The 24,765-nt window shown below is 30.5% G+C and overlaps 2 protein-coding genes across 6 annotated transcripts in view; one reads left to right on the top strand and one right to left on the bottom strand.

Moving 5' to 3' along the window:
* The window catches only part of LOC657193 (uncharacterized protein), a 69,849-nt gene that overhangs the window by 34,523 nt on the left and 10,561 nt on the right, over positions 1–24,765 (top strand). For 3 of the 5 annotated variants that reach the window (XM_008196653.3, XM_963664.5, XM_008196651.3), the window contains exons 1-2: positions 36–184; positions 3,478–3,781. In XM_008196653.3, the coding sequence (XP_008194875.1) occupies positions 3,566–3,781 (216 nt within the window). In that variant the 5' untranslated portion in view covers positions 36–184; positions 3,478–3,565. Of the gene's footprint in view, positions 1–35; positions 185–3,477; positions 3,782–11,648; positions 11,673–24,765 lie in introns of those variants that run through there. The other 2 variants (XM_008196652.3, XM_064358443.1) reach the window with 2 other exon arrangements.
* Positions 10,946–11,870, bottom strand: LOC103313425 (hypothetical protein). The gene is made up of 2 exons (XM_008196650.3): positions 11,687–11,870; positions 10,946–11,517 (listed from the first exon to the last, which is right to left on the bottom strand). Exons 1-2 carry the CDS (start codon positions 11,823–11,825, stop codon positions 11,006–11,008), a joined length of 651 nt encoding a protein of 216 aa, XP_008194872.1. The 5' UTR covers positions 11,826–11,870; the 3' UTR covers positions 10,946–11,005.

Raw genomic sequence — 24,765 nt, 5'->3', positions numbered from 1 at the left:
ATCGCGGTGCCTTTGAAAACCAAACGCCAGTTCGTTTCGTTCCTCGTCGGCTGCGTGACAGGTGGTGTCAGTGTAGTACCTCCGTTCATTTGTTTTATTTTTACGTTCGTTGTTTGGTGTTGTGTTAAAAATTCTTGTGCGCTTGTGTTGTCAAAATTTTGGAAATTTTTGGATTTTGCAAAAGGTTGGTGGGCGTGAAGATAACGGTATTTTGAGTCAAGGCCTTGTCGAAATTTCGTCATTTAAATGTTTCAAGACGGCATGGCATGCACCAGGTCACTTGATTCATCTGATAAAAGCCACGTTCTGTTTGTTTTTGAAGTTTTGTAACGGTTTAAAAACGCATATTGTGAAGGAAAATCGGAGGAATTTCGCTAAACGAAGGGCAAACAAACCAGTCGCCATGGTTACTGTGGCATTTAAACACTGCAATGGCTTGTCAAAATCAAGTGTTGTAACAGAATGGTGGTTTGGTTTCGAGGTAGCGGCATTCTTTGTTGTTACCGACAAGTCGTTTCGCTAATTTCATTGCAATTAAAATCGCCACAGCGTGTATAAATCACTAATCATGTTTTTCTTTCAAGATTTTCTCTCTATTACATACTGGAAACAAAAGATTGCGGAAACAAATTTAGGTTTTTTTTGGCCAGAAGTACTATAAGAGAAAAAAGAAAAAATGCATATACAAACTGTATTCGGACAAGAGAAAAAAGAGGAAATCTGGCAACACTGTTCAAATCAAAAATCGATCAAATGTCATTGATTCTTAAGGTTTTTTTGCACTATAATATAATCAGGCTTCTAGATATATAAAATAAAATGTCATATCCATAGAACGATATTCATTTTCCGTTTTTTTTTTGAAGAAAATTTGGCAACACTGTTTATACATACTGAATTTAAAGTAACGCATAAAATTGATATCTTTGATATAAGCTATGACTTATTCAAAAAATCTTGAAACAGATATTATTTCAAAATTTATTTTGAGACATGACATCTTTTTTTGTATTTTTGTAAGTGACAACCGACATTTCTGTTTACTGTTTTTAGTAGTACTCTGCTTTGTCTTTCTGGTATCCGTAAAATAATAAAAAAATTAACTAAGAACATTGGAAAAAGAATAAACCAAAAACAGACATAATTTTCCAGTTCAAGTTTTATTTTTTTGTTCTGGATTTATTTTATAAAATATGAATAAATGTTTTTCATTTATTTTTTTAGGTTTCGTGTTTTCATGCTCGTTATTAAAAAAACACTTGCTTTTTATAAAATAAAGCGATAATAAAAAGATAAAAAAATTTGCGTGAAATTATCAATTTTTTAAATTGTATTGCTTTTTTTTATTTAATTTTATTATTTTAAAAATTTTGATTGTCATTAAAAAAAGTGAAATCTCACATGTTGCTACAGTGTCAAAATATAGCATCAAATATAGTGTTTAGGTTCAAGTTTTTGATAATTATGAAAAAACACTCGCCCCATATGAAATAAGGTAATAACAGAGGGATAAAGCCTTTTGCGTAAAATTTTCACATTTTTTAGTTACATTGTTTTTTAAGTTTTAATTTATTATTAATTGGAAAAAAAAATAAAAATGACATCATTGTTACATGTTGCTATAGTGTCAAAACCTAGCGTTATAAAAATAAAATTGACCTTTTCAGAGATTTTTTAAAAATTTGACCCATAACAAAGAACGAATTTTATGGATTATAACTTACTTATCGGAAACGAATAAATGTTGTTATTTATTTTTTTGTGTTTAGATTTCGTGTTTTTATGTTAATTATTAAAAAACACCCACCCTTTATAAAACATGGTGATAACAAAAAGATAAAGCTTTTTGCGTGAAATTGTAAAAAAAATTATTTTCATTATTTATTTATTTTTAATTTATTTTGAAAATTTTGGTTGTCATTAATAAATACTAAAATTACCCAAAGATACGAATCTTATGGATTCAAACGCACCCTGTATACACAATCTACTGTGTTCAAAAATGATTGTTTATCAAGTCGGCTATGGAATTCAAATTCAATGTGCCGCTTTGTTTGAATGACTATTGTAGTTTTTATTACTGTCATCTCTGTCAAATCGTTGAATAGCTTTCTACTCACTTTTTTGCATTTTTCAGAAAAGTTATTTGTCTTTATTTGTTTTTTATATTTTCTTTTATTTTTGTTATGTATTCTTTCGTTTTTAAATTGGTAGCCTTATTTTGCATCATCTTGATGCCATTCACAATTTAAATTAAGCGTTACATTACGTTCAAATTTCAAAAGTGATTTGTTGAACAATCATTTTTGAACAGTTTGTATAAAAATATCTTTTAATTTTGAAGTTGTTTTCGTAATCTAAAAACTATAAGTATTTATAAATGTATGTAAAATATATAATCGCTTTTTAGCTTTTGTCTTGGAAACACAAAGAAACGAAAAAATAATGCTCTCAGTGTAAGTTTTATACTCTTGTAAAAAAAAGAAGAGTTCCATGTAACAATTCCTTTTATTCATGTAATGTATAACAATAATTTATTGTTCTGCAAGATTAAGAATTCAAAAATGAAACAAAGAACTGTTTTTTTGTTTTCAAATTTATGTTTATCTACGTTTAATATTCCTAAAGAACAATGTTGTTCTAGCTGGTTATAGGTCTAAGTATTTTTTATTTTTGAAGATTAGTGTCCTTAAAAGAGTCAATTTTACGCTCAAAAATTCAACAGAGTTGAGCCTTTTTTGATTAAAAATTACCAAAATTATGTAAACTCAGAAAAACCCAGTGAATAACTTTGATTTTCCTTGCCAATTAGTTTGAAGATAATAAATCAAGTAAGCTTTATAAACCAATTTTTCGAATATTTTAATTACGTACTTGATTTTTAAATATATTTTTACCAGTATTTACCAAACACTGATAATTTGACCATCTTTTGGAAAAACGAAAAAAAACACCGTTTTTTACTTCTCGGTATTGTTGAGAAATTCTTTAATTAAGTTGGTACTAATTGGGTCAGTAATGAAAATAACAAATGCAATTTTGATTGGATTAGAAATTAAAACAATCTCACTTTTCGTTTTTTTTTTTAATAATTGAATCTCGAAAAACAATTAGTTGTAGGAAACGTGTTTATTTATTTTATTTCAATTTATTTACTGTTATTGTAAATGCTGGACCAAGGAAACATGTCAAAAGTTACAGTTATCAAACAAGTATGGCCGGAAATGACCATACGACTCTGTCTATATTCTCGATAAAAAGATTCTGATTTATGCTTGCTTCTCATTAAAACGTTATATTTTAATGAAACAAGAGCAAGAATTATTCAAGCACCGAAAAATGTGGGTAAAAGCAACATATTTAATATTAAACTCGGTTCATTTCTTCCTGGCTACTTTGCATTAAATTACGTATTTTAATTAACATTGTTCTTAAAATTCATCTGATGCAACTTCGGAGCTTCCGGTTTTGTTCCAGATGTGTCCTGAAAAATGAGTATCAAAATGGTGCCTTATCCCTACCGTCCCAGGATGATCGACCGGCTTCGAACCCTGTAATTTCAGCAATGCTGAAATCCCTAGAAGATTACATAGTAGATATGGAAAATCGTAGTGCCATGGACCACTCCCAACCCCCCACAGAAGACGTCTGGACCCAATTACAGCAAAAGGAAAACGATCTCTTACTAGCCGCCGAACTCGGCAAAGCCCTTTTGGAGAAAAACGAAGAACTGAAAAAGCAGCACGACGCCGTCATTGAGGACTATTCGAAAAAGTTGGAGGTATGTTATGTTTCAGTGAAAGGTGACAAATTATTCAGTTACGGACGATTAATTCTCCTGTAATAATAATATCAAGTGGTGCTAGATTAAATCGCGTATTGCGGAACAGTGGTTACATAAACAATTGGGAGATTTTTACGAAAAATGGGGCCGAATTCTAATTGTTCTTAATGAGGTAGGAAATTTCGTAACGCAATTAAGTGTTGCCAAAAGGAAGTAACATATGGGCGGGCAAATTGGATCAATAAAAAACGCGATGATTGTGTTACAATATTTATTTATATCGGTTTTTCTTACTCATAAAATCAATAAAACAGCATCCGGATTTGACGGTGTTCGATTATCATGTCTAAAATAAAAATGTGATTCAGCTCTTCCTAATAGGTTGAAAGCGGAATAATTATGTAAAAAATGACTCAGTCGTGGAACATGTATTACTATTTACTTTCATGGTAATGAAAAACAACGTTTATTTGCGGTTTCTGTTGGTTTGGCGTTCGAGTGTGTTGGTGAGGACTGATTTGCATGAACTTTTGAATAGAATGGATGAACAGGTATACGAACCTGTCTGTGTACCTCAAGAGAGTAAAATGAAGCTCCTTGGGCAATTACTGGAAGGTTGAGAGATGAATACTTTGTGCGTTAAACATTTTATTTCGGCCTTGGTTTGAATAAAATTTGCAAAATATTTAGTTTTTTGGCCAAAAAACGTCCAAAATTTCGACTTAATTTGGTGATTTTTCAGCTTGTTTTAGCGACATTTCTAAATTTAAAGTTTTAACTCGACTGATTTTCGACCAAATGTTTTGGTTTTTGGCTTATTTTGACGAAATTTTACTCAAAAACATTACATTTATTTTGTGATTTTTTATCTGTGTTATGACAAGTATTGGCAAAGTAAATCTGCCTATATTTAAGTTAACATCAATTTCAATATAATTCGGTGATTTTTCGTCCATTTTTAGGTAAAATTTTCGAAAAATTCTTAGTTTTTACTTCAACAAGACCCGGAAAAGGTTAAAATAACACATTGGGCATGTTTTTAAGTCAGAAACGCAATTTTTTCGCAAAATTTCGGTAAAAATATAGAAAAGTTATCCAAGATTAGTATTGTTTGTATTTTTAACGAAAATGAAAATAATTTCATACTTAAATTTGCCATTTTTTGAGCTTTTCTAGTGAAATTTCTGAGAAAAACTAGGATTTAGCTTTAAAGTTGAACTTTCTGAAAAAAATTTCTGTATCATTCAAAAATAAAACGAAATAAACCTCATTTTTTAATTTCTTAAAATGAGTTTTATTAAAAAATGATACGTAATTTTTTGGTAAATTTTATTAGTGGTCTTGAATATGACTTATTTATGACAGTGATTTTTTCAAGCTATTAATATAATTTTAGTAATTTTTCAGCTTATTTTAAAGTATTTTTATACAAAAATTGATTTATCATCAAGTTAGCTCAAATTCGGCGACGTTTCTGTTATTTTTAACATAATTTTCCAAAATAATTGGGTTTTTATATAAAAAACTCAAATAATTTCACTCAAAAACATTACATTTATTTTATGATTTTTTTTATTTGTGTATGACAAGTACTGGCAAAGTAAATCAGCTTCTACTTAAAAGTAGATAAATTAAGATCAATTTTTATATAATTCGGTGATTTTTCGTCCAATTTTAGGTAAAATTTTCAAAAAATACTTAGTTTTTGCCTCAACAAGACCCGGAAAAGGCTAAAATAATACTTTGGGCATTTTTTTTGAGCATGTTTTTCAGTCAGAAACGCAATTTTTTCGCAAAATTTCGTTAAAAATATACCGAAAAGTTATCCAAGATTAGTATTATTAGTATTTTTAACGAGATTTTGTGAAAAAAATGCGTTTCTGACGAAAAACATGCTCGAAAAGACAAAAGTAAAATAATTTCGTACTTAAATTTGTCATTTTTTGAGTTTTTCTAACAAAATCTCTGAGAAAAACTAGGATTTAGCTTTAAAGCTGAAAAAAATTTCTGTATCATACAAAAATAAAACGCAGAAACATCAGGTGCGCCCAAATTTGGTGACGTTTGTGTTATATTTTTGACAATTTTTTTCAAAATAATTGAGTTTTTATATAAAAAAAAACATTACAATAGAACGCAAAAATTGCCAAATAAAACCCATTTTTTGATTTTTGAAGTTTGGTTTACCGAAGTTTCTCAAAATAAACTTTTTAAAATCAGTTTGGACGTTATAAAAATTTACAAATTGCTTTCATGTTGACTTAATTTGGTGATTATTTAGCTTAATTTTGATGAATGAACATGACAAAACTTTGTTAATTTAATTTGATTTTTCGGCTTATTTTTGAAAAAACTCATAGCTGAAAAATATGCTAAACTGCTAAAAAGGTAAGAAATTACATCGTTTTTGACCTAATTTGGTTTTTTTTAGCCCGATTAAGCAAAATTTCTCGATAAAACTGAACTTGTAGTTCAAAAGCATTATTTTTAAATTCCCGACAAATAATTTTAGTGATTTTTGTCTTATTTTAAAGAAAGTACTGAAAGTATTTGATTTTTTTGCCCTAAAGCACTCTAAAATGTAATTTTCAAGCTTTTAAATGCCCAAGAAAGGCAGAAATAACATTACTTTAGCCTAAAATTAATTGTTGTAAAAAGTTCTTGTACAATAAATAAATCTCTGGTTGAAAGCTTGCTGCTATCTATAATCTACTTCTTACCTACCTTTAGGGAATTTTTCGTAAAAAAAAACTTCGTTTTTGACTCAAAAACTGTCAAAATATTCGTAAAAGGAAAAATTCGTTTAAATTTAGTGATTTTTTACTGCTTCTCTCAAATAGATAACAAATAAATAACAAATTTTCCACTAAATTTTATCAGTTTTTGACTTTTTTACCCCAAAAAATGTGCTAAAACACTCAAAAAAAAGAATCCTGTAATCCTAGAGTTACTTGCTGTTTCTTTTAGCGAAATTTTGCAAAAAACTGGGTTTAACAACATTTTTGACGAAATTTTCATTGTTTTTTGTACGAGTTGTACAAGTTTAACAAACTTAAGTTAAAATAATTTCGGTCTATTTCCGTGATTTTTCAGATTGGAGGCTAAAAAGGTAAGGGAACACAATCTCTGATAAGAAAATTTTGTGTTTTTTGGTTTATTTTTGACGCACTTTTGCATAAAAACCAACAAATTCGCCATATTTTTGATGAAATCTCATAAAAAAATTTATTGAAACCGTGTGGAATTGGCTAAAATAGCATCAACTAACCTCAGTTAAGGTTAAGAAAATGGAAATACGATCGCAATAATAATACCACAGTTTTATGGCACGTCCACACGTGCGAATTGTTTGGCACAACCGATGCATAGCTGTTATCAATGACGCAAATAACTGCACATAAATCATGAAATTTCGCTTTGAAAAATTTTCAAAACGATCGAGCGTCATCTCTCCAAGTTTTATTTCGCATTTTCCTTATTTCACCAACGATTTGTAAATTGGTCACGATTTATAGAAAGTGTAAGAGTTGATTATTAAAAGTTTCCGCCATTGTTTCCCTATTAGAGATGTCCTCGTAGCCATAAAACTATAATCCAATTTCAGGGAAAGCCAATTAATTAAATGAACGCACAAAAATGTGTATTGTTTAGAGAATAATGACCTTCAGTCCAACTAATATTAAATTATCATGCGAGAAAATCGATTAAAGATTGAGGTTGCGTCAGCCAATTAAAAAATGGGATATCCTCTTTTTGATGCTGAGTAGGCCTTGGGCTAGTGTGAATCAGGCTTGTTTGTACGATAAGGAGACCCCAACGTGTTTCGTCGACTTTTTAACAGCAAAGAGAAACTTATGCCTGCTTACAATGCAAATGACATCCATTATAAATATTATCATGTCAGCTCAGATACCCAAGACTGCTTTAGTAGTACTGCGGGGTCGTTGGAACGCATTTTCTTTGTTTTTCAGCATCGTTTATCATGTGTACCGTGACGTAATTTCTGGTTTTTGTAAATGCATCCCTCGGTGAAAGTCGCTTTTTGGAAAATTCACGTTTTAATTGTAACCTTTACTTTGGTGGATTGCAAAATTCAGTGGCACTGAGGCTTCGTGACCTCAGGAAAGTTGAATGAATAAGGCAAACATTACAAAATGTGATACGGACTAAAGTTACGAAAAAGGCATGAGACAATAGTTGGCAATAAATCAAGACAGAGTGTCCTTGAAAGTTCGTAATGACTATAATCTTTCCATTAAACTATTAATCGCAACAATAAATTTTATTTTATAACTATGACTAATAATAACAAAGTAAATGTCAGGTCCGTATTTCCTCCTCCTCGATTCACTCACTTTTTATGGAAGTGAGTCTGAGTAAAGGAATAATGAACAACTCGTTGATATATTTTCCCCATGAATGAAAATAATTATGGTCGAGTTTCTCAGATAATTAAGCTTGTTAGGTTAAATTGTTGGACTAAACTTTAATTGTTTATTGAATTTCCGATTTCACTGGAAATGTTCTCACTTTCTTTTATGTATGTATGTTAGATCTACAGCATTTTTAATAATTTTAGTTGATTTTTTGATTAATAACTGTAAAAATATTAAGTTTAAGTCTCTGATTCTGGTAACTGGAGTTAGAGAGCAGCTACAGAAAAACGGTTTTCACTTTTGTAAAGCACTGTGATTTTACGAAACGATAAAATTATAAACGTCAAAGAATTCTACAAAAAAAGATTAAAAAAACAACAATGGTTGTGAACCACATTTCTCTAGACTACGGAGGACTATGAGTTAGGAGACGAAACGATGCATCTGATGCAGGATTTTCTGAACCCAAAAAAAATGAGGGCGCTTCGAAAATTTTAAATTAATTTAAATCCAACCAATTCACTAATTACTTGGAAAAAAATGCAGAAATGTTGAGCTTTATGTTCTTAACAGACTGAGAAAAACTGACGACTAAAATTTGCATAAGAAACATGAAAAAAAAATATATAACTTAAAATTTGTGCTTCTTTTCGTATTTTTCAAGACGCTGCGAATACGGTTGAAGATACAAGAAAAATGTTAAGGAGAAATTTGTAGAGAAATAAATTTTCCGCGAGACCATATCTCTATCATTAACGGTTTAGGCCCCAAAGACGCTGAAGTGACGGATTTACTCTATTTTACCGGTGATCAAGTTACGGAAAATTAATTTATACCTAAACTATAGAAGATAGAAATGTGGTGTCGCGGATTTTTTTGTGGAAAATTTAATCCTCTACAACTTTATTCCAACAATTTTTTTTATATCTTTAACCGTATTCCCAGCGTTTTGATAAATATGCGACGGTGAGCAAAGTATTATTGCTTCTAATTATCAATTTACGTTCCACCTCATATTTTTGTGAACGCTGCGAATACGGTTGAAGATACAAAAAAAGTGTTAATAACAAAGTTGTAGAGAATTAAATTTTCTACAAAAAAGTCCGCGACACCATATTTCTATCTACAACGGTTTAAGTATAAATTAACTTTCCAATACTTGACCACCGGCAAAATGAAGCAAATCCGTCGTTTAAGCATCTTTGAACGACTTTAGGGCCTAAATGGTTGGAAATAGGGATATGGTCTCGCGGACTTTTTTGTAGGAAATTTAATTCTCTACAACTTTCTTAATAACATTGTTCTTGCATCTGTAACTGTATTCGCAGCGTTTTGAAAAATATGAGGCAGAGAGCAAATTGGTAAAAGTTTGAATTTTTTTTACAATATAGTTCACGATAAAATTTTTGCATTTTGTTTTGTTTTTGTTTGCTATGTGTTAACTGTTATACACATACAAGATTTTTTTAATTCATTGCAAACTTACAGAGTAATAGAATAACTGCGCTCTCTGGCGACATTAACGGAATTATCACGACGAGAACATTTTATTTATGCTTAGTTTCATATCCTAACCTTTAGATATCCATATTCTAGACGACCAAATTCCGTTTTACCATGAATTAAACTGTGGATAAAATACGATTTTATCCTTGATAGCAGAATAAGTTATTTTAAGTTGCCAATGCTTTTAATTAAATTCTCTATGAGTTCCACAGAAATTTTAACTCATTTTGAGTCATTCTGTTAATTTAAAAGCCAAGCACACCGCAAAAACCTATCTGCAGGTTAAATTGAGTAATTAAGGAAAGTGTGGTCTGTTAGCCAATTGTCTAATTGTCTGAAAATAATCATTAAATTGTTCACGGAACTGAACACTCTCAAAACATATCATTCAACGTAAACTCAACAAAAGGGTAACCATGGGGGGTTAAACACATTTTTTCTTAATTAAATTCAATTTAATGGAACATATCCGGCTCGAAGGACCATAGTTTGTAGTGTGTGGTTTATTATCGTCCAGCGTTCTACCATATTATTATCGGGTGTAATTTTAAAGGGTTTTTAGTTATTATATAACCATGGGGTTAAACACATTTCTTCTTAATTAAATTCAATTTAATGGAACATATCCGGCTCGAAGGACCATAGTTTGTAGTGTGTGGTTTATTATCGTCCAGCGTTCTACCATATTATTATCGGGTGTAATTTTAAAGGGTTTTTAGTTATTATATAACCATGGGGTTAAACACATTTCTTCTTAATTAAATTCAATTTAATGGAACATATCCGGCTCGAAGGACCATAGTTTGTAGTGTGGTTTATTATCGTACAGCATTCTACTGTATTATTATCAAGTGTAATTTTATCTCAAATTGTGTATAACGAAAAATCAACGCCCATATGATAATGAAACACAATTGTGTTTATTGTTATGAAAGAGCTATAATCAAACATTTAACGCAACGACTGGGAAAAAGTTGTGGAAATGGGACTGTTTACAAAATCTACGTGCGCCAAGTGTTAATAATAATAATAAATTTTCCTGCAAACGTTACGAAAACTACTTGCGTCTTATCATTATCAGTTAAGGAGCTCCAAGCCTACTGTTTTTGAACCACCAAAAAGCCGATTTTACTGCAAACAATCGTGAATTTTTCCATCCAGTTGCTTTGATTGCACTTGCACACGCAACGCTTCAAGTCATAAAAAGAAAACTTCATTGTTCAACGCACCGAAAATCTTACGAAATCGTCCGACACACTTTACAAAAAATCCACCACAATGGTGCTTGTTCCGGTTCCGGAGTGCTTTATTAATAAACAAACCAGATTTCGACATGGATTTAATCGCTTTTTTTGCCCTTCTTCTCCAGTGTGGGTTTCCGATTTTGCTCCATTTCCACAATCCTCACAACCATTTGCTTTGGCAGTTCCACGCGCTTGAAATCCGCAAAAATATTCTTCCTCTCCAACAGCTGTTTATTGAACTGCAAATTTTCCGGTATTTCTTCAGGTTTCACCGGCCCTGATTTACACTTATACGGCGCAAAACCAGTCGGAGTTTCCTCGCCGACGAAATTTTTGTTCGGCAAAGACATGAATCTTTTGTAAAACGGGTGCAGTTTCCGTTCTGATAAATCAATCATTCGTTGTTCCACACTTTTGAACGGCGGCATGGGGTCGCAAACATTGTCTTTGTTGCTCAGATCGGCCTCAATCTTCATCAGAACTCTGTCTTCTTCGCTGTGCTCACCGCCTCCTGGGGGAATGACGTCCCTCTGGACCACGTAGGCTTTCCCGCAGGTCCTGAAGGCCTGGCCTCCGAACGCGCTCAAGTCGGGGTCTTGCCGACGCACTGGAAGTGGGAATTGTTGATTTTTTGGGTTAGTTATGGGCCAGTGTGTGCGTGACCGGCTAATTAGTGAGAGTGGAACGGAATGAATGTGCTGGATGTGTTTGGTGGACGGAAGTCTTCTCGTGACATCTTTTGCCTCCGCGGTGATGCTGTTGGTAATTGACCTCACCTTGTCTCTTTCTGCACCGTTCCAAAGCCGGTTTTTTGTCTCCTTTTTTGAAGTAGTTCCAAATTGAGGATGTGTCGCTTTTTTTGCAATAATTTCGACTTAAGAGACTTTGAATTTTGCGGAGATTTTTTGCCGCCATTGCGTGACAGCATTAATGTCAAGGAAAGCGAAGATAGTGTGATACTAACTTGTTTGTTTATAAAATAAAATAGGGAAAATATCGATTTTGAATACTCTGAGGAGCAATTTGACGAATACATTAATGCAACAAGCAGAGAAAGCGACTGAATTATGTATACTTAGTTGAAGGTGAGAAAAAATTTGTAACACTATTAGAAATTGAATTGAAGGAAATAAATTAGTGGAAGGAAAATTACAAAAATAAACAATTTACAGATTGGAGATTGGTATGAACCACGACAAACAAAGAGTAAAAGTTGTTAAATAATAATTTTAATTTATTCAAATGGTTGGTTGTTTGAACAACAAATGTGATGTAATTTAATTAAAAGAATGTTGAAATTTAATAACTTGTATAATAATTGAAAATAAAGAAGAATAATGTGATTGTTTCTACTATGTACGTATTTTGTTTTCCTGTCACTATTCCATTAATTATTCAATCTATTGATTTTGGAGAAAATTTCGTTCGGAAACGGCTCATTGTGAGTTAAATATAGTTTTTGATTTTTTTATCAAATTGGTGATGTTTTTAGTTAAAAAGAACAACTAAAACGTTCGAAAAGAAAAAATAATCTTTTTTTTAATTAAAATTGAAACTGCGATCCAGAAAATTTGAGGTTTTTCTGAATAAAACTGCTCGAGAAATGACTGAAATTGAGTGAATTTTGACTTATTTTTGATTAATAATATAAATAAGTTTATAAACAAATTAAAATACCATTAATTTTGGTTGAATTTTGTGGTTTTTTGTGGTTTTTTCAACTTGTTTTTAACTTTTGTGTCGACCTTTCGGCCAATTTTGGCAAAGTCTTACAAAAACTCGAAAATTTTAATTCAAATATGTGTTTGAAAAATTAAAAAATAACATTATTTTTAATCAAAATTTAATGTTTTTTTTGGTTAATTTTAGATAGAATTGTGCTCAGAAATGACTCATATCGAGTGACACAACGATTGTGATTTATTTCTGTTTTTTTTAGACATTATTTAACATGAATGAAAGGCACATTTAACATTTTTGCTCATTTTTTCAGTCATTTTTAACGAAATTTTGTGTTTTTAAAGTAGCTAAAATACACATAAAAACAAAAATAGAGTTATTACGGCTTAATTTGTTGATTTTTCGGTATATTTGAGCAAAATAGTGAAAATAACCCTGTAATTTTATTTAAAAAACGTGCTTTAAGTTTCAAAAAGTTAAAAATAACACTGACTTCAATTAAAATTCAAATTTTTTTTGGTTTATTTTGGAGAATTTCGATTTGTTTTTGTGATATTTTGTTTAATATCTTGCGAAATTAAATGACTTTCTTTAAAAAACAAATCAAATCTAGTGAAACAGGTTAAAATATTAATTTCGGTCTAGTTTGATATTTTTTTGACAATTTTAGCAATTAAAAAAAAAGTTTTTTCTCATAAAAGTGTTAAAGCACTTGAGACAGGTTTTTTGACATAGTTTTTTGTGATTTTTCGACTTGTTTCTAGCAAATTTTTGTGTTTTTACTTAAAAAAAGTAGGAAAATGCTCGAAAAAAAAAGTTAGTATCGTCTTAATTTGCTGTCTTTTTGGTTTTTTTTAGCCCTGAAATATGGATTCAAAAACGTGCTCAAGGGTTTGAAAGGGTTAAAAATAACACCACTTTTAACCAAAATTTTAGTTTGTTTTAGTTTATTTTGGACAAAATTGAGTAAAACATGAATTTTGATTTAATTTCTTAATTTTTAGGCATTGCTTAACAAGATCTTGCGAAAAAAAAATGAATGTAACAGGTCAAAATTTCAACAATTTTAGGCTGTCTTGGTGTTTTTTCTTAGTGTTAACAGAATTAAAAATAAATCCTCAAAAAGGAGTTTGATGACAAAGGCACATTCGATATCGTTTTTAGTGATTTTTTTTCGACTTTTTGATGTGTTTTACCTAAAAAATTAGCTAATATATTCGAAAAACAATAGCAATAATTCCAAAAACATACTTAAAGCCTTGAAAGAGTAAAAAATTACACTTTATTCCACTAAAATTTGCATTTTTTGTTTTATTTTGGACAAAATTTTGCGCTAATCAGTGATTTTTAGGTATTGTCAGATTTAGTGAAACAGAAAATTACATAAACTTTGGTCTAGTTTAAAAAAATCTATCTTCAAAAAGAGTTTTAATCACTCGAGAAACGTACATTTATCTTTTTTTTAGTGATTTTTCGACTTGTTTTTAACGAAATGTTGTGTTTCTATTTAAAAAAAATAGCTAAAATGTTCGAAAAACAATAGTAATAATTAATTAGCGACTTAATTAGTGATTTGTTCGGTCAATTTTTTACTCAATAACAGTACTTTCATCCAAAATTTGATTTTTTTTGTTTATTTTGGAGAGATTTTTCTCCAGAAACAACTAGAATAAACGAAACTTAAATTTTTTCTTCTTTTTGTGATTTTTAGGCAAGGTTTAACAAAATCTTAGAAAATTAAATATTTTTCTAAAAAAACGGATCAAGTCTAATGAAACAGTTGGTGTTTTTTTGCAAATTTTAGAATTAAAAAAATACTTATTCTCAAAAAGGGGCTAAACATTCGAGAAAAGCATATTTAATATTATTTTTGGTGATTTGTGAACTTGTTTTTAAAGAAATTTGGTGTTTTTAGTTAAAAAAAGCAGCTAAAACTCTTGAAAAAAATATAGTAAATTATCAGTTTACTTTGCTGCTTTTTTGGTCTGTTTTATCAAAATCTTATAAAAATGTTAATACAAAAACGTACTTATGACCTTGAAAGAGTAGAAAATAACACGCCCTTCAACTAGAATTTGAATTTTTTTGCTTTATTTCGGACAAAATTTTCTTTAGGCATTGTTTAATTTTGTGAAACAGAAAATTACATAAATTTCAGTCCAGCTTGCTGTTTTTTTTAATTTTTTTTATTTTCAAATCACTCGAGAAAAGTTTTTCAATCTTGCCAAATAATTTCAAATTCAGAGGCCAGTTTGGTCACTTAATTGAAGACGTGATAGAAATGTGAAAATCTCCGAGATGATGATATCTGTTAGACAGTGATTTCCTAAAAGTGTGCAACAATCCGATATGCTTTTACACCATTTACAATAAATCGTAATTAACCTCGATCAGGAGGCGGAAAAATGTAAACAGCATGAAAATAAATAAATTGATTAAACTACCAATATTTCTCACAACTGTTGGTCCTAATCGCATAAAATTTAACGGCAAATTAAGGCATTTAAAAAATTCTGAATGACACAACATGGAAAGCGAAAGCATGACAATAACTGTGCATTATCCAATTAACGCACCAACAAATCCGAAAATGCGAACCCATCGCTGGGCAAATAAAGCTTATCAGCAGCGATAAAAATCCAAGCAAATTCAATAAAATGACTCACTTGATTGTAGGTCGCGTTTTCTTCATGTGGGTGCTGTTTTCATTGCTAACGGTCCAAGATCTTCCAAAAGGAGAACAAGTAGCACACAGCGCGTTCTGATTATCATTTCGGTAACCTTTATGGCTCGAGTATGATTTTCCACACCTTGACCTTTATCATCGCGGCATTGCTCCAATTTGTTGGTAGAATTTTTTAATAGATTATTATTTGTAATTGGAGTTTTTTTTTCGCTTCATTCGTCCTTTTAATCTGGTCTGATTTCTTGCTGTAATGCAATGGGAAAGTGATTTTTTGCGGTGGAATCGTTACGTTATTGCCTGGAGGATTTGATACGCTTGGAGGACTTTAACGAGGATTGCAAGTGGCAAATGTTAATGAATCATTGCGGGTTGCAAAATCGATTCCTTGATGAAAAAGCTGTGAAATGTTTGAAACTGAAGCTGAACTTGATGCAATAAGAAAATAAAAAATAAAAAAAAATGTTAAAAGATGCCCTAAAAAATAAAAAATTATGTTTTTCTATCAGAAGTGAATATTTTTGCTTACAAATGTATAAAAGCTTTGGGAACAGTGCTCAATTTAAGAAAGTAATTTTGTAATGCCGTATTGTTATAATATATAATATATTATATATTATATATTATATATTATATATTATATATTATATATTATATATTATATATTATATATTATATATTATATATTATATATTATATATTATATATTATTGTTCTGGTCATGGTTTGCTGTGGTTTTCTCTTTCTAGCATGAACGTAGGTTGCGTGATAAGTTCATATGGTTTGCTGTCAACTGTTTAAATGTTGTCTTATTTTTGCATTTAGGAGTTTTTGATAAAAATAACATTGAAAATCATGACAATTGTATGCAGACGTTCAAGAATTTACTCTGCAAGCTCAGTTGAACGTGTGAATTTTTGGCCGGACACTAACAGCACTGACAGCTGTCATCTGTCATTGTTTTGTAATGTTAACCAAGACATACGTTTTTTATAACAATTGCCACACATAGGCGATATGACCAGAACAATTATTGAGCACTTGTTATAACATATAATATATAATATATAATATATAATATATAATATATAATATATAATATATAATATATAATATATAATATATAATATATAATATATAATATATAATGTATAATATAATATAAAAATTTTCTTTTGTGATAGAAAAACATTTTTTACTTTTTAGTACCATTTTTTAAATAAAAGCTTTTTTTTATTTATTGCTTTTTAGTCTTTACTTATTCTAAACGTCTTTTTCTCTGAGATTTAGTCTCGCCGTTTTATTATAAAACCATTATTTTGCTGATTTGTGCATTCTTGTTTAGTGGTATGTGATAGAAAACAGCTGTTAGCACTGAAAGCACACTCTAACCTCTGTTCTGTGTCTACACTCTATCGTCCAAGATAAATAAATTAAAAAACATAGCGACATTTGTTTGTAACGAAATGTAATGAAAATTATTAGGTATTAATATATTTTCAAATGACCAACATACCGTTAATGTTGGTATAAGTTACGGTATGTGCACATCGGAAACCCGTTTGTAAACATAACTTAAAATTTTAAAACCCCATTTAACCTTTTTAGGGGGTATTTAACTACATAGGATTGCATTGTCACACAGATTACGTAAGTGTGCAAAATTTCAGTTCATTGGGACAACGGGAACCCTTTTAAGTTTGGCTCCAAAAATATGAAACAGACAGACAGACATCAAAGCAAGTTAAATAAAAAAAAATTAACAACAGATTAAAAAATTACAAAATCTAGTCGAAAAAAGTGTTTTGATATGGTTTACAACCAGTAATGAAATTATGTCTCAAAATTTTGTCAAGAATTCTTCGATTTTTTACCAAAATAGATCGAAAATTGGGTGAATTTTTCGTTTTAAATTTTTTTTTAATCTTTTAAACAATTTAATTTCGAGTTAATGATGAAGCGTTAAAAATAGGAAATAGCCTGCTAATCACCTACACATAATGATCATGTGTGGCTTTAAGCGTGGGAGTAGACTGTGGGAAAGAAGCAACAAAACAAAATTTACCTAAATTCCGGCTCAAAGATCTAGTTCAGACGAAAGGAATCCCAACGAAAAAATCTATTATTTATGGTATGAATAAATAAGTTTTTGTGGAACATTTTTTTATAAACGGGAATAAACGTGAACAATAGAGAGTTTTTCTCCAACTTAATTTTGATTTGTAACGAAGCAGGAACAATAACAGGCTTAGTGTAATGAGTGGAATCGAGTGGAACGACGTATTGCGATAGAATTACACAAATTACTACTAACAAAACACATAATACCGTACAGTCGTGGAAAGCACTGATTAACTTTCCTCAGATGTATTAGTAATCTTAGCAATAACAAGAAGAATACTGTAATCAGTAGGTGAGATATAGTCCGGGACATTTCAATATGAGATACGTCATACCGCATACCTTGACGCGAGACTATATAGAGCACAAAAACTAGATAAGAGCTCAAATTTAGGGAACTTGGTTGTTTGATGTGTTTGATAGATGACAAATGTAAACAATAATAAAAATTTAAATATTTCTTTATTGTAGTAAAGTACAGCAAAATGTACCAACTAGAACACTTAAAAACAAATGGAGAAACTTTCAAATGCTTTGAAGTACCGTTGCTGGAGTACTGTTGAGGTTATGTTTGACCTTGGTATGACTGTCAGGTTTAAAGTTGAAATTTGCATTAAAAAGGCCATAAAAGCCTCGAAGTGCCTTTTAGGGTAGTCATCCTCATGTTCCAATTGCATGCCCCCTCTCTGCCACATCAGTAAAATTTGCCACAAAAGTTTTAAAAAACGACTTTAAACAACAAAAAAGGCCCTATTTTCATTAACAATGAGACATATCTCGCTGCATGCGGCACGACATAGGCCTCATAGACCAATCTCATTGTGAATGGTTTTCGCTGAGATCACTTTGAGAGGGTTTCACTGAGACTGACGTTGGCGGAAGGCTGAAACTTGCCTCGCGACAAGTCTTTGCACCAACATTCGAAAACGCTGTCAATGGCTTAAAATGATGAAACTGTGTCAGTTTTTTTGTGTCTTTTGGGATTAGTCTTTGAGTCCTGTCGCGCCGCATGTAGCGAAGCAGATCTCATTGTGAATGGGTTCTTTAAGAAACAGTTTCAATGTACACCACAAGACATACACTGAGACGGCCTCATGCCTCATATCATGGCTTTTTATAAAATGATTTGGAATCATAATGCAGAGATTTTTGCGAGACAGGCAGGCAGGTCTCAAGCCTACTGCAGAAGTCGCTCTCAGTGAGTCCATGTCTTAGAGATGCAAGACCAATTTAGACCATTTACAGTGAGATTGGTGCCCGAGACCTATGCAGGAAGCCAAACTTCATCGTGAATGGACCCTTTTCAATGGGGGTGTGCTTTTTGAATAAATTTGAAATGGCCTTTTTGAAAAAAGCAGTTGTCTCTCTTTTATTCATCTATTCAACACGTTTGTATTTGATGCACTTACACCAATTTCATTATCAGTGACTTGATTATCAGGCAAGGGCAAAGTGGAATTGGAGGCAACCCAGAAATAAAAACACTTTAATTTCCTTTATTAGTAGGCTATATTTTTTATAAAAGACGACTACGCTCAGATAGAGACTTACAAAAATGTAAACAAGAGTAAAAGTTGGTTTTTCGCAATATTTCACACTATTCTTCCACACGTCCACAGTAAAATCAGAAAGCGCTTGTTGTTATAAAGCCCTTATTATGTTTTTCAACGATGAATGAGACTTTGTGACGTATTTGTTAAACGTAAGTTTTCAAATACCCCATGCCAGTGCAACGGAGTTATATTAACAATTTTATGGGATTATTTTTAACTTTACACCCATTCTGCTTGAAACAAGAGTCGCTACTGTCAGTACGTCACAGCAGCTTTCTCCAGCACAATCACTGACTGCAATTCTGTGTTGTGCCATTCCCGTCTCATCATATAATCTATAATTGTTATATGACAAATAATGTTTCTACCTTCAAAAATACTTGCGTAAATATTTTATTATCCCATTAGTACACACTTTTACAGCAGCCACTGGTTATATAGATTAAAATTATAACATTTCCTTTGTTATTGTGTTATTGTTTACATCAGTCAGCTGTTTACTGTCATTTTCTAATGCTACCAATTTAAAAAATGTCCCTGTTATTAAAGCTCAAGGACCATAGAATGAGAGAGAGAACATTTTTTGTTCACATAGACGCTGAATATACGTATAAATGTCAGAAAATTCAAATTTTTTGTGTCCAAATAGAAATGTCCCGGACTGTAGATTGGGCTTTTTTAAAGCATCGAAATCACCACGAAGAGAAGGAAACACAAATAATTATGCTTGTTGGATGTTTTAAACCGGAAAAACAACGAAAAAGGGGAAGATACAAGAAAAGAAAAAGGAAATGATGTACCAAAAAAAATACCGGATGGAGACAAAAGGTTAAAAATTAAAGTTATGTCCTTCAAATATTTTAGTGTTATGACGTAAGTTAATTTGAAAACACTGTGGTCTTACTAGAAAATGATAGAGGAACTACAGGATAAGTATTAAAAAACACACGATAAAAATAAAATGGAAATATATTTTTTCCAAATGAAAAAAATTGCCTTAAATTCTTTTATTCAGGGTCACGAGAAAAGGGCTTGCTTATAATTTTTTATTTTATGAAAGGACTAATAAAAATAATATGAGAACGCAATAATGTTTAAAATAGTATATTGTTATATGACTTTTATAAGACGTTTTATTGTGGCACTAATGGTTTTGGAGCACGATGAAGGAGAAGAGAATACAAAATATTTTTTCTTTTTTTTATGTTTTTGTAAAAAAAAAACAGAAAAATAACGAAAGAGGAGAAGAGAGAAGAAACGAAAAAACACCTTGTAGTATAGTATAATTCCTGTATTCTGTCCTTTGGCAAGCTTTTGCAAAATAAGGTCTTATAGTTTTCTAGAAAATTGCAAAAAACTAGATGCAATTGTCATCTTTTTATTTTAAAATTTTTCTAATTTGTTAACAAACAAACAAAAAATTTTAAAAAAATGTATATTATGTAAAATGAAGCGGAAAATTTGCCCAAATAAACCGTTTTGTTCTAGGACCTTTCGTTTTTGTGTTATAATTTTTTTTATAAAACGAACTTCAAATGTTTCTGTAGCCAACGGTTGCCAAAAGCTGAAAACTTTGCTAAATAAAAAGTGAAAAATCGGAAATGGGTTTTATTTTACCATTTTTGTGTTTTTTATCATGTTTTTTATTTAGAAACTTGAAGAAATTTTGACAAAATAGCACAAAAATCGCCGAATTGTTTCGTAATTGTTGTTATTTCACTTTTCGAGGATGTTTTTCAGCCAGAAAATCACATTTTTTATGAAGTTTCTTTAAAAAAAGCTGAAAAATTACTAAAGTGATGCCAAATATGGTGTTATTTTTGTTTTTCCGAAAAGTTTCAGCGAAGTTTTGAACAAGTCTTACCTTTAAGAGTCTTTCAGTATGTTTTTCAGCTGGAAACGGATATGTTAATCGGCTGAAAATTTTTCAGCCACAATCACAATTATTGCGGAAGATTTCTCTAAAAAATCGTCAAATTGAAGCAACTTTAGCGTGTTAGATAACAAAAATGCATGTTTTTTGCAAAATTTTGACTAATAATGTCGAAAATTTCGTCAAACTTAAGTCGAAAAATTGCACTTTTTTATTTCTTTTCAAACGTTTCTATTCTTTAGTAATTTTTAAACCTAAAGGTGTAACATATTTTTTTTGGTTTTTATTTTTTGACAACAATTCCTGAACCGATTTAAACAAGTCTCTAGGGACATGTAAGAAGCTAAAAATGTACCATAATAAGCACAAAAAATAATAGCATGCTATACAAAAAATGATTATTATGACGTCATACCTTTTTGGAACACTGTATAGTCCAAAATATTTTTCTGAAATGTGTCCTAGAATATAAATAACATTTACAAAATACTTTAATAGTAACTGAGATACAGAAAACGGGAGCTGAGCTGGACACCCTGTATAATGATTAGGCAAACGAAGAAAATGTGAAACTGTCGGTACCGGATTTTACCATAAGTTTTCAACCAAGGTTAACGGACGTAAAGTTAAAAATCCCCTGTTACGACTATAATACCACCTTTCCATCTGACTCATGCCATTCCAGTTGTTTTGTAACAAATCGTTTCTAAACTGATATTTAAGAACTGATTCTTCAAGAATAAGTAAAAACATAAAAACGAAAACTTCCGGTTGGGTGGGAATTACTGAAGCTCAAACACGAGTACAGCTAGTAGGAAGTAATTACATTAAATTTCGTAATTTTTCGAGTAATTAGAGCGACGATTTTTTACGTATGGAGAGGGTTTTGTGACCGCAAAGTTGAAGACTGTTCAATAGCCGAAACCAAAGGTCACAGCTTGGGAATTGTTCATAAGTTTTAGCTTTCACCGGAAATTGTATCGATTTTTGTTATTTTCGGCTCATCTACCAGTTGTTGTAATTGAATTTAACTAGTTCACAGCGTAATTGGCATTTAATTGTTTAGAGTATTGTCAAAGAAATGGACGTCAGTTGGTTGAAAATTTCGTCATTTTCTGTGTTAACGAAACTAGAAAATTACACTTGTTGTATTCATTGTGTTCCGAGTTATAACAATAATGGGCACAAAGCAATTAGGTTCTTTTAAATTGGCTAGTCCTCGACCTTAAGTCCTTTGTGCTTGAATGCATACTCAATTTTACTAATTTTAATTGTTAATCAGCTGACACGAGTGCCACGACAATGGAATTATGCATTCGCTTTAAATATATTTTAAAATACGAGCAAATTCCAACAATATCGAGTATTAACTGGAGAAATTACTTGAACATTACTTTTTTTGAGTGCTTTAGGGCGCAAAAATCAAATACTTTGACGATTTTCTTTGAAAGAAAACAAAAAATCAATTATTTTTTTTAAACAATTTGACAATGTTTTTGAACTAGAAATTAGGTTTTTTCAGGATATTTTGCTTAACTAAATTAGGTCAAAAAGATATAATTTCTTAACTTTTGTAATGTGCTTTAGCAGTTTAACAAGTTTTTCAGCTACCAATACAATATTTTCGACAAAATTTGTTAAAAATACGCCAAAAAATCAATAAAATAATAAATTATATTGAGCGAAAGTTTGAACAAAATCAAAAAATCACTAACATAAGTTTTATTTTTCTCATACGTCAAATTTAAGCTCAGTAATCACCAAGTTATTAAGTCAATATTAGATTTTTTTTACCGTTAAATGTTAAAAAAATGTATAACATGTAAAACGAAGCGTAAAATGTGCCTAAAGAAACAGTTTTATTGTAGGACTTTTCGTTTTTGAGTTATAAATTTTTTGATAGAAAAACTTTAAATGTTTGTGTAGCCGTAACGGTTGCCAAAAGCTGAAAACATTGGTAAATCAAAGCTGAAAAATCCGAAATGAGTTTTATTTTAGCGTTTTTTTGTTTTATCATCATGTTTTTTATTTAGAAATTCGGAATTTTTTTTTGAAGTTTTTCTATTAAAAAAATTGTAACACAAAAACGAAAGCTCCTAGAACAAAACGGTTTATTTAGGCAAATTTTTTGCTTCATTTTACCTATTATACAATTTTTTCAAAAATTTTTTTGTTAACAAATTAGAAAAATTTTAAAATAAAAAAATTACGGTTGCTTCTAGCTTTTTCCAATTTTCTCGAAAACTATAAGATCTTATTTTGCAAAAACTTTTTACTTATTGTTAAAAAAAATAAAATCAAAAAAAAAATTTTACACCTTTAGGTTTAAAGATTACTAAAAAATCGAAACAGTGTTTTTTTGACGACATTATTACTAGATACCTGTTGAACAAGACTTATTAGTTAAGTTTGATTGAACTGAATTACTACAGAGTGTTTACAATTTATTCCCAAACTTTTAAAAATTTAGTGCTTTTTATTTTGCTTATTTTAAATGGCAACCCCTATTTATTTTTATACCATTCGGCGCAGAATTAAAAAACGAACAACTTTTTATATTACAACCCTAACGTAAATCCTAACAGATTCAGAGTTATTTGATAAAAACTTGTTTAGTCAATGACAAAAGTCGAACATGTTTTTGGGAAATAACTCCGAAAGTGTTAAGATCTGCAAAATGGTTGTGATAATAAAAATTGTTGCCTTTTTAATTCCGCACCGAATGATGCAAAAATAAACAGGGTCGGAGCCACCTTCGATTTTTATTCATTAAATACGTTAATAAAATAGCAGACAAAAACAAGTTTTTTGTAAATAACTCCGAATGTGTTAGAATTTACGTTAGGGTTGTAATATAAAAAGTTGTTAGTTTTTTAATTTTGCATCGAATGGTATAAAAATATACAGGGGTTGCCATTTGAAATAAGCAAAATAAAAAGCTCTAAAGTTTAAAAAGTTTGGCAATAAATTGTAAACACCCTGTAATAATTCAAATCAATCAAACTTACTTAATAAATCTGGTAAACCTTGCCTAACACTTACGTGGTAATAACGTCGTCAAAAAAGCACTGTTTCTACTGTTTAATGATTTTTAAAACTAAACGTGTAAAACCTATTTTTTTGGTTTTTATTTTTTTTTAACACTAATCCTAGAACCAATTTGAAAAGAAATGTTAGGGACATGTAAGAAGCTAAAGCGGTATCATAATGACCACAAAAAAATAATAGCATGCCGTACAAAAAAATTTATTATTATGACGTCATACCTACCTTTTTTGAGACATTCTTTATAATCAAAAATTTTTTCCTGAAATGTGTCCTAGAGTATAAATAACATCTAAAAAATATTAAAAATTCAATTTTAATAATAACTGAGCGGTATCATAATGACCACAAAAAAATTATAGTATGCCGTACAAAAAAAATTATTATTATGACGTCATACCTACCTTTTTTGAGACATTCTTTATAATCAAAAATTTTTTCCTGAAATGTGTCCTAGAGTATAAATAACATCTAAAAAATATTAAAAATTCAATTTTAATAATAACTGAGCTACAGAAGACGAGAGCTGGGCTGGAACACCCTGTAGAAAATGACACTGTTTGAAATAAAACAATTACACAGTCTCAGAAAGTGTCCTCTTTGTCAGTCATTGGCACGAAATGACTAAGTCGTTGCGAAAAAAGTGAATTTGAAATAAACTTGTCTTGTCATAGCTATGCTGATCTCATATCACTGAACGCCTACATCAAGTGGGCCAAATTTTTGCCTCGATTAATTTCTATTTTACTGCTTTTGTTCGTAATTTCAAAATGGGCTTCCTTTGCGATTAGATCTCGTTGGCTGGTGAAATCACCACTTAAGGTCGCCAACTTGAGCCAAATAAAAAGCGAAGGACACGCACACCTTCGCCAGTAGCTGCTGTATAAACTAATTTACGAA

Source organism: Tribolium castaneum, chromosome 8 (assembly GCF_031307605.1).
Source record: "Tribolium castaneum strain GA2 chromosome 8, icTriCast1.1, whole genome shotgun sequence".
In the NCBI taxonomy this organism is placed as follows: Eukaryota; Metazoa; Arthropoda; class Insecta; order Coleoptera; family Tenebrionidae; genus Tribolium; species Tribolium castaneum.
Note: the sequence above shows the minus strand (reverse complement) of the source record. Positions and strands in the feature narration are given on the sequence as shown.

What these genes read in the sequence shown, in the direction of transcription:
- LOC103313425 (XM_008196650.3), bottom strand. Translation starts at nt 11,825, where the DNA reads ATGGCGGCAAAAAATCTCCGCAAAATTCAAAGTCTCTTAAGTCGAAAT. An exon ending in ACGGTGCAGAAAGAGACAAG is followed by an intron (nt 11,518 to 11,686) that starts GTGAGGTCAATT and finishes TCCCACTTCCAG; the next exon opens with TGCGTCGGCAAGACCCCGAC.